This window comes from Juglans regia, chromosome 7 (assembly GCF_001411555.2).
Source record: "Juglans regia cultivar Chandler chromosome 7, Walnut 2.0, whole genome shotgun sequence".
In the NCBI taxonomy this organism is placed as follows: Eukaryota; Viridiplantae; Streptophyta; class Magnoliopsida; order Fagales; family Juglandaceae; genus Juglans; species Juglans regia.
In genome coordinates this window covers 50,948,914-50,959,614 of record NC_049907.1, presented here as the reverse complement: position 1 = coordinate 50,959,614, position 10,701 = coordinate 50,948,914, and the positions used below count along the sequence as shown (strand labels likewise).

Here is a 10,701-nt window from a genome sequence, read left to right as displayed (position 1 = left end):
ATAACGTCTTCAATTACAAGGGAAAACGCAAGAAAACAAACAAATAAAAAAATCTCATATGCAACGCTCATCCACACACACACAGATCATTTAAGATCAATATGAGAAAAAAATATCAGAGATGATTGAGTCAACATGGCACTGCGTCTACAGCACACCAAACACTACTACCAAAGCTGTCTCCGGTTACTTTCCTTCTCTGTTTTTTTTTTTTTTTTTTTTAACAAAATAGAGAGAAGCGGGAAACACAATGGGTACAACGCAGAATTATCCTTACGATCACTAATAAGGGTAGTGCTACAGCCCCCGCTGGGGCTGTAGTATTATTTAATATATATTTTATTTAAATAATTTTTATATAAATTTTTTAATATTTTTAAAAAATAAAATAAAATTAAAATATTATTAAGAAAATATTTTTTTAATCTAAAAATAAAAAATATATATTAAAAAATATTTTCTTAATCACGAAGTAAAATAAAAAATTATAAAAATTACTTCATGATTAAGAAAATATATTTTTTATAATTTTTTATTTTACTTCATGATTAAGAAAATATTTTTTAATAATATTATGATATTTTTTAAAAATATTTAAAATAGTCATATTACAGCCCCTGTTGGGGGCTCCCGTTGAGCTTAACATGTACTTTTTTATGTGTAATTTTTTAATTTATTTTTTATATAGATTTTTTTTACACTTATAAACATTTTTAAAAAATAAAATAAATTTAAAATATCATTAAAAAACACTTCCTTAATCAGAAAGTAAAAAAAAGAAACACTTCCTTAATCGGAAAGTAAAATACAAATCATTAAATATTAATTTTTATTCTACTTCGTAATTAAGAAAATATTTTTAAATAATATTATAATTTTTATTTTATTTTTTAAAATATTTAAAATTATTAAAAATATCTATATAAAAATAAATTTAAAAAATATATATAAAAAAAATGCTACAGAGCCCAGCGGGGCATGTAGCATTTTCCCACTAATAATGGCTACGATAATGGATTTTTTTAGATAAGTTCGTGTATCATATCGCATATTAATGATTTTTTTTATTTAAAAAAAGTGAAAATAAAAATTTTGAGAAAAGAAAAAAATCTCCTATATTATAAAAATTATTTTTATCTTTAATTCATATCGTTTTGTTAAACATATTAATTACATATCAATATTAGTGTACGAATTGGTACACAAACTTACTTACAATAAGATTTTTCCATAAATTTATACTACAAGTCTTACACTTTACACATCACTTAAAAAATATATAATTTTATTCTTTTATTTTCATATTTCACATTTTATGTTATATTTTATATTTCATAAAATATGAAGATAAAAAAAATAAATTCACATATTTTAAATGATATGCAGATTATAAAAAAATTTCATAAGATATATAGCACTGTTGGTTTGTGAGCAAAGAGAAGGAATAATGCTTGTAACTTATAAGTTTGGATTTCGATTTTCAAAGATAGCCAAAGAACTGATTAATAATTCGACAATCAAAGTGCATCCATCACCCATGTTCGGCTACCCAAAGAAAATACTTTAACTCGCCAGACAGGGGGGAGGTCATAACTTAACATAAGCACATAAGAGAGTCATAACTTAGAGCTATTCTTATTACTAAAATCTTTCCAGCTGGGGATAATACAAAAGAGGCTTGCAGTTACACCTCAAGAACAACCATTTAATCTAACCACAACCCAAATAACACATTTTCTACCCATTTATTACCAGAAGATGGCAACTCTATCTGCCTCCCCTCCAATTAATTCACCTTAAGCCTTGTACACGATAGCTGCGTCGACGTCCTCAAAAAGCTGGATCTTTTATTGCAACCAAACAACTGCACTCGGATTCTTGAATTTCCTTGTTTACAAAACCAAAATACCCATATCCTATTACAAACTTCTACACTCTTATTACTGCTCGTGTCCAACAAACATATCCTATCGGGGGCAAATATAGGACTCTCAGTACGTCCAATCTTGAGGCAGGCGTATTTCATGACTAACCGAACCCTCCGGCCGTATACTCCGTCTTTGCTGCGTCATGAGGGCATTTCCCCTGGTCAACACGAAATCTGCAATAGAAAATTACTGAGAGATTAGGACAGCCAGGGAGTAACAGATCTGTAAATTCATCGGCCCTCCTTTAGAGTGGCAAAGAAAATTGGCTCTACCGTGTTCAGGGGTGAACCCAGTGTGGTAGGGTGGCTGAGGGTGACTACTAATGTCATCAAAGTTTAAGTTGAGGGACTGAACAACCTTGGCCGGGACAATAATTGCTGGACAACCTGTGAAAGTGAAACGAATAGCCCAAAATTGATCAATTCCATGGAAGGACAGAAGAACTGGTCCATAACCAAACACCGAAATCTACTTAAGCACATACATGTTTTCTTACGAATGTCCGGAGAACTGCCATATCTACGGGGTAAGAAAACCCCAGTTCCAGCGCACTCCCTCTTCCCACTAGATCCACTGAGGGTAACAGGTCGAATACCGGGACCAGTGTGGCGTGGCGGTTGATTTTGAGGTTGAGAATGTGGTGAAGGCCACGCAGATAGGGGCATAGTACTCACAGGGCGCCCACATCTTCCACTCTGGAACCCAGTATTTCTCGCACAGTTCTGACTCTGTAGCTCTTGTTGGTTCTGCTGAGTTGACCAGCCCGCCTTCTCTTGGTGCTGTCTTCCCCAGATGGAAGCTGCGCGCTGGGGCTTCAGCACCTGGTCCTGCCTGACGTGCTGAGACTGCATAAACGAGACCCACAAAGATCAAGGCCCAGGCAAAATAAAATCTGGGACTTCAATTCGAAACATCACATAACTCGTCTTGTAAGAATCCCGAGTTTTTATACAACTCTCATAACTCACCTGAGTCGTCTGTGGAAGATTGTAAGCGAGACCGTGGTTGGAGTACAACCCAATGTTGCAGCCCTTCGCCGTGGAGGCCGGAGTTGCAAGCTTAGGAGGTGCCAGAAGTCCTCTGTTCTGGTAGTTGTACTTGGGAGACTCACCGCTCATTTTCAACCTCGCAACCTGCCCAGCAGCTGCATATATGAGATCCCAGGTGTCGTTGCTAGCACCAAACGGTGTCGTTGGCGGTGATGAGAACCGAGAGGGACCGTTAGGGCTTCCATTACTCGAAACAGCACTGCGAGCGGACCAGCTCCCGATTCCAGTCAGAGTCGATTGAGGTGACCCGGCAATTACACACTGAGGCAATTAAAGAAGCAGCATGAAAACTCGCTTCCAAAAACCCAAAAGATAAGAACAAGAAGAGAGTAAAAGATTCTCTAGAACAAGGGCTATACCTCCCGTCTGTTCCGAGAGAGACTTGGAACGGTGAGCTTCTGAGTTTCGTGTAACGAGGACTGAGCCAGGCGGCGAGTCAACCCCGCAAAAAAATCCTCCTCGTCGCTGCTTTCAGTCTCTGTCGAACTCGCCACGGACTCGACTGGCGAGCTGAGAGACGAGTTAGAACCAAACGATTCGAAATCGTACGGAAAATCGGAGGGAAACCTGAAACTCGGTGCGCTTTTGTTGAAGTTCTCCTTGTCCATGAGTATGTCTTCGTTAGTGAGAAACTTCAGCGGCAAGGGAAGCCAGGCCTCGGGGTTACCGACAGACTCGGACATGCAAAGCCCCCAAGAAGTATAAAAGAGCAACTGAAGAAGAGCGAGAGAGAGCCAGATGGGAGGTTGTGATGGTGATGAAAAAGAAAGCGATGAGTAGGTCGCTGGTTCGGGAAGATTTAATAAAAGCCCGGCAGACTGCTGTGTTTGCAGGCGGAGGGACCCAACAAAAGAAGGAAAGATAAAAGAGAAGTGAGAGAGAGAGAGAGAGAGGGGTGTGAGTATTTGTGTGCGTGTGAAGAGAGGGGGTGCGGAGTTGAGAATGTTGAATACAACTGCTTTTATTAAGGTTTCAGGGTCTCTTTGAGACAAACTTTAAAAAGGAAAATGCTAGTTTATTTTTTTATTTTATCTTTCTATTTTGATTATTTGTGTATTTAATTTATTTTTTTATTTAATAATTAAGATAATAATTTGTAATGTATTGATATATTTTTTTATTTTTAAAAATATTTAAATATGTTAAACAAAAATAAAAACAAACATTTAAACTAACGATCACAAGTCACATTAACGGTAGAGTAACTCGACTTCTTTAAAAAACGAGAGAGTAAGGTTGTGTTTAAATATTTAAGTGAGTTGAGTTAAATTGAATTGAGATGATAAAATATTATTAGAATATTATTTTTTAATATTATTATTATTTTAAGATTTAAAAATATTGAATTATTTATTATATTTTATGTTGAAATTTAAAAAAATTGTAATTATGAGTTGAGATGAATTAATCAACCAAACGAAACCTAAGTCTACGTTTGGTTATCAAACTCACCTTAATTCATCTCAACTAATTATTTTAATTTTTTTAAATCTCAACATAAAATATAATAAATAATTTAATTTTTTTAAATCTCAAAATAATAATAATATTAAAAAATAATATTTTCATAATATTTTATCATCTCAACTCAACTCAACTCATTTTAACATCCAAACACACCCTAAACGTGAAAACAACTGGAACACGGCCCAGTGGTTAGATACATTTGTCCAAATACTCACAAATACACGACGTTAGTAATGGATTATTGTACATTAATATAAAAAATGATTAGGATATAGGCTTTAAGCGTGTTTTTACTGTATAATAAGATTCTTTTTCCTTCTGCAGTCAGAGAATTGGGTTTCCAGGTAATACATGATCAGATTTCCAGCTGTAAAGGAATTTCATTTCTTCAAACTCTTGGTTTTCGATCCCGTTTGGGAAATTCTTTTCAGGACGTACTTGTTCAGACGTAACGTTGACAGAGCATGTTGCATTCTTACATATCACACAGATTAATTGGTGTTAGCGAATTGTGAGCGGGGAGCCATGATAGGATTGGACGGTAAGATGAAAATTTTTAATTTTAGATAAAATTTTAAAATATTATTTATTATTATTATTATTATTTTAAAATTTAAAATTTAAAAAAATTAATTATTTATTATATTTTATATAAAAATCTTACTGCAGAAAATGGGCATCATCATTCTAATCGATTGCATTAGGTTCAATTTTTACAATTTCATAATGTTTAACCATTTTAAATATTCCCATCGATTATTATGTGCCATGATAGTATCCATCCCGGCCCCCACAAACCACCATTTAAAATGATTGGTTCGTTTGCATTGTAAATGATCATCATATATGTAAAAGCTATAGTGTGGGACAATCTAGCATTCCTTAGACATCCTTTGATTACTTTTTTGCAATTTAATTTTAAACTGGACGTAACGTTCATTTTAAAGACGCTACCTTCATGGTTTAACCACGGTGATTGGCCAATTTCATAAATTCAAAAATGGTCAGACTTCAAATACAACATTTTTAAAGCGGTTGGTCTTGGTCTAAGGTTGGTTTAGATAGTAAGTTTAAATAAAAATTAAAAATTAAATAAAATATTATTATAATATTATTTATTACATTATATTTTATATATAAATTTTAAAAAAATTATAATAATAAGATGAGATGTAACATTTCTTATATCTAAACAATATTAAAGAGGTCAGACTTTAAAAAAATGGCATACCTTTAGGATATAATCGCAGTTAAATATAGATGGATGTGCATGCACGCATAATACTAGAACATCCAATATTTTAAATGCACGAACGTGCATTTTTTGCTCTTCTTAGAGTGCGATGTTGCAAATTAACCAAGCAATACGGAATCAGTCAGCAGTAACAAACACATCATCCGTTCATAAATAATTAATTAGGATTACCGCAAATGCAGCGCTACAGTCAATAAATGTATACGTAAATTTGATAAATGATCATTTAAATTTTACTTTCTAGAATTTTATCCTATTTATATATATCAATTTTTGAAATTTCTAAATTTATATCACTCTTTCAAATTATTTACCTATAAACTTGGGGAAAAAAAACCCTAAACCATTGACCTATAACATCGGATTCGGGAGGTTCTGTTTATGTTATGCACGAGATAATAATTAAATATATATATTAAGGCCAAATCCAACGTCTTGCATAAAGTTAAAATCAAGATACCCATCGGATGATCCGATACATATATGTTGAACGGAATAAAAATTGATCATGAAGCTCTATCATTATGTCTGAAATAGTTTCTTAAATTAATCACATCCTATGAATAGTATTCCTAAACTAGTTAAGTACTTCGTCCGTTAACGTTAACGTGATTAAATATTTCGACACTTGTGATCATAGCATATTTAGGATTGTTGCCTTGTAGACAGCACAACATTTTCACTCGCCCGACCTTCTATGCAATTAGAAAGAGTAACAGACATAATCTTTACTTTTTTTTTTTTTTGAGTAAGACATAATCTTTACCTAATTGGGTCATTACGTCTCCATTAATTAATAATTGCCCTTCTGGCTTACTATATAGTTACTAATTTGCACGGTCAAAATGTCCGCCAAAAACTTTTATTCACGGATATTTCAAGATTCACACTGTAAGTTGGTAAACCCATTGGAGGAGGATTGCTTAGGCGTGGGCGGCGAGCCTTGCATCCCGTCTGCCCGCCCTCTACTGTTTGATCCTGCTCGGGCAATCCAGCGATCTCGATTCAGCACAGGGACAGATTTGACAAGTGGAACGAGATACAAAATTATATTTTTATCTTATTTTATCATTATAATTTTTTTAAAATTTATACATAAAATATAATAAACAACTTAATTTTTTAAAATTCTAATTCAACTTTTCAAAATTTTAAAATAATAATAATATTAAAAAATAATATTTTAAACTTTCATCTAAAATAAAATAAAAAATTATATCTCACTATTCAATTCACTTGGTTGTCAAACCTCAACATTTTGTCATGATCAGTCCAATAATAGTATTTTGTTTTTGGAAATAGGGTTTTCAAACTCCTAGCACCGAAGAAAGTACGAGAGCCACAAAAATAGTTGGATGCTCTTTCTCTTGTCGGTCAACTTATATTAGTTTTAAAGTGTAAATAAATTACATCCTTTGCTTCTTGGGTTTTTTCTTGAGTTTTAAGGATGACTTGAGAAACTCTTATAAACCAATAGTCATTGGCTTGGATGCCATCATGCCAGTCTGAATATTGAAGATCATCCCCGTTTCCAAGCTCAATTATATATTCAACATTCATCATGCACGTCCATGTTCCAAGGGCACGAAACCCAAAAAGAAAACCAAGATCCTTAACACTCAAGTTGAGAAGAAAAGAAAAATTCTTAGCGACCAATGGGTACTTTTTATATATAATTTACACTTCAAAAATATTTTCGAGAGTGTAAATGATCAAATAGATTGGCATACTCAAGAAAAAAAAATTACTTGGTAGTATAATCATGAAGCTCTAATATTGGAATGGAACAATAGATCTAACATTATAATAAGGAACTATTAGTACAAATAATTATTTTTTAAAAAAAATTGGTATATAAAATAATCTATATTATTGATGTGACATGATTTCATTTATAAAATTTAAATTAATAAGTTTATTTTACTACCAGATAAAATCTATGGCATCAACAATGTATATGTATTAGGACAAAAAAAAAAAAAAAAAACAATGTAGGTGTATGATTAAGGATATAAAGTATTATCTTCTTTCTTTCAAAGCTTGGAATGTTAAAAAAATTCATTAATCAGAAAACCGATGCGCGTATAATTTGACACAATTGCAAACTCATGACAATATTCTCTTAGTCCAAATTCTTTCCTTCTTATTGACTTTTTATAGTGAGAAAGATCCTCTCATTTTATTTGTATAATTATGATACTGAGATCTAAACTCTAGTTGATGTATTATGGTTTATTGTCTTAATATAGAGCAATATTATATAACTTCTGTAATTTCTACACATAATTTTTTAAAAAATTTTAAAATTATTTTTTAAAGTTTATTTTTTAAAATTAAATTAATTATTCTATTTATTATTTATATATTAAATATTTGATAAAAAAATAAAAATTAATAATACATAAAAATTATGTAAATAATAAAAAATTGTGTAATGTAACCGGTAGTAACTTGCTCACAAAAAAAAAAAAAAGCCGTGCTGACGGGGCTTTGGCAGAGTTTATAATGAAAAGCGGCTGGCTTTGCTAAATAAAGAATGAGTGGCTGGGTAGAGAATGAGTGAGTATAGAGTCGAAGACGTCACAGAAAACCCGTGAACTCTCCAGTTATCAGAAGATAATTCCTCACTCTCTCCCTATTCTTCCTGACGTGGCAGCCTAGCAGATTCATGCGCTTAACTGTCATCTGTCTCTAACGGTTGACACACTCCACTTCCTTTCCGTCTCTTTTAACGGTTGTTCCCCCACCCCGTCGTTAACGGACCACTCTTAAATATACTTACTTTACGTTGGTTTGAAATTGAAACACCCACCTAACCACCCCCCAAGAAAAAAAAAAAAAAAAAAAAACGGATTCCAAACCTATTATCAATTGGAATTTAATTAGTTTCCCGCCAGAATAGAAAGGACTTGTTGTCTTGTTCTTTCGTTGGGAACTTGCCTGCCGAAAAAGACAGGCTTTGTTCAAACTTCATCAAAGTAAAGAGAACGGTGTGGTTCTTTTGTCTTTTTCACAAATATTTATAGAGGCAACTATTACATCACTTTTATACAATTATTTAATTATATATTATTTTAAAAAAATTACTTCACACAACGAACTGAAACTAAAATAATAATAATATTTTTTTATAAAATTGTTTGAAAATTGTATAGTAGTTTACTAGTTGGGTAGTTACGTCCATGTAAACAGTATATATATTAATATTTATAATCTTAAATTGAGTAAGTACAATATAATTATTTTTAGAAAAAATTATATTTATCATGGTTAATATTTTGACACTTAGTTTTGAATTAGTTTATAGCAGTATATCTTGTAAACCCTCAAGTATAATGATATTTTTATAGTATTATTCCGTCATAAGTGAGAGTGTATTAATAAATTTGAGACGAGATTGCTATGTGTGTGACTACTTATTAAAATCTTCAAACATTACACCAATTTTAATATTTTATTTTTATTTTTCTATAACAAACATATAGTGTATGCATGATAAATATAACACTCAATTAATTTAATAAAAATAAAATAAAAATAATAATAAATTATTTTAAAATACATAAAATGTTAGCTGTGAATGACTACATCGCATTACTCGAACTTTTACACGAGAGAGGGGAAAAGGTGAGGCGCAAGTACTGACAGGCAGGCTGATGTTACCCAAATTACTACTCTTCCTTTTTCAACAACACATTAGTTTTAGGAAAATGATATGATATTGTTATTCATTTACGGAAATATATTATATTATATTATTTTAATATAGAAGAGAAAGAGTGGAGGTGTTTGCTTCGTTTTCCCGCGAAAACATGGTTTGAATTTCCCGCCGAAAGCAAAGAGCGAGACAGTCACCCAAATCAACTCAACCGTCGCTTTCAAATGATATCTAGGACTGCGACATGTTATCATCGTCATATTTTATTTGTCATTAGTTGTATATCTCGTGCTTCTCGTCTTTCGAAATTTGAACTCAACGGTCAGATTTTTGTTTTTTGTTTTGTTTTGCAGCTATTTCCCACTCATCTGGGGGCAGCCGAAGCTTCATGCTAAAGGCCTTGTTTTTTTGTTGTTTTCTGCATCTTAGGAACTTATATCAACAACGACACATGGGAATTATTTTCTTTTTTCTTTGGTGTTTGGAAGTATGTAACGTTTCGCATTACCAAGCTGGGTTTTTTTTTTCGCGCTGTGAAGATTTTAGCAGAAGATACATACATAGGATGTATACTTGATAGTGATGATTCCTGTTTTATAAATCGTAATGGTTAGGTTTGATAGAACTTTCTTTTCTCTTTCGGCATGGAAATATTGAAAGGAAATAAGAAAAATATATTTTTGGTTGAGAAATACTTCTTACAACCGCGTGGTGAAACCGGCGCGCAACCGGCGGCTCATTTAATATAAGTTTTAATTTCTTTCTCTCTCTATTTCGTTTCCTCTCTCTCAAAGCCTCTTGCTTCCGCAGCTATTCAATTTCCTATTTCGCTAAGACATAGAACAAGCTCATGGATTTGATTTAAAATGAATTAGTTTTTGTGGATGGATCTTTAAAAGGAATTAGTTTCCATGCATTGGATTTTTATGACTCATTCCTTCTAGTTGTGATTTTGTACGTGGTCTGAGATTAGCTTAAAAAGTTTGAAGGTACCGACTTTAGTTTTGTGTTGCCTTTTTCTTTGTTTGATAGGCAATGCTTCCGCAGCAACGCCAAGAAAATTAGCTTCGGTAAAATATTATTTTTCTAATGAATTTATTATCCTACTCTAATTATTGGGTTCTAATTGTTTTCTAATCTGATATGATTTTGGGTGGATTCTATTTTTTCTTGTAGTACGCTAAAGGGTTCATCTGTTTGTTTCACAAGAGCAAAGACTTTGAAGCATGATATGATTTGTGATTTTTAAGTTTAAAGAACTTCTTGATTTTCAGTTTTAGTTATATGTAATATTTAAAGCTGAGTTCAACGACAGAAGTGTGATTTTTTTTGCTTCAAATGCTT

At 32.3% G+C, this 10,701-nt stretch overlaps 1 protein-coding gene across 1 annotated transcript; it reads right to left on the bottom strand.

Moving 5' to 3' along the window:
• Positions 1-1,600: 1,600 nt before the first annotated feature.
• Positions 1,601-3,918, bottom strand: LOC108991912. The gene is made up of 5 exons (XM_018966333.2): positions 3,337-3,918; positions 2,897-3,238; positions 2,413-2,773; positions 2,201-2,314; positions 1,601-2,101 (listed from the first exon to the last, which is right to left on the bottom strand). Exons 1-5 carry the CDS (start codon positions 3,658-3,660, stop codon positions 1,992-1,994), a joined length of 1,251 nt encoding a protein of 416 aa, XP_018821878.1. The 5' UTR covers positions 3,661-3,918; the 3' UTR covers positions 1,601-1,991.
• Positions 3,919-10,701: the final 6,783 nt, after the last annotated feature.

Bases quoted from the DNA above. Each gene is read 5' to 3' on its own strand.
- LOC108991912 (XM_018966333.2), bottom strand. From the start codon at position 3,660: ATGTCCGAGTCTGTCGGTAACCCCGAGGCCTGGCTTCCCTTGCCGCTG. The intron at 3,239-3,336 runs GTATAGCCCTTG...TAATTGCCTCAG, and splicing joins TCTCTCGGAACAGACGGGAG to TGTGTAATTGCCGGGTCACC. The intron at 2,774-2,896 runs GTGAGTTATGAG...TCGTTTATGCAG, and splicing joins ATCTTCCACAGACGACTCAG to TCTCAGCACGTCAGGCAGGA.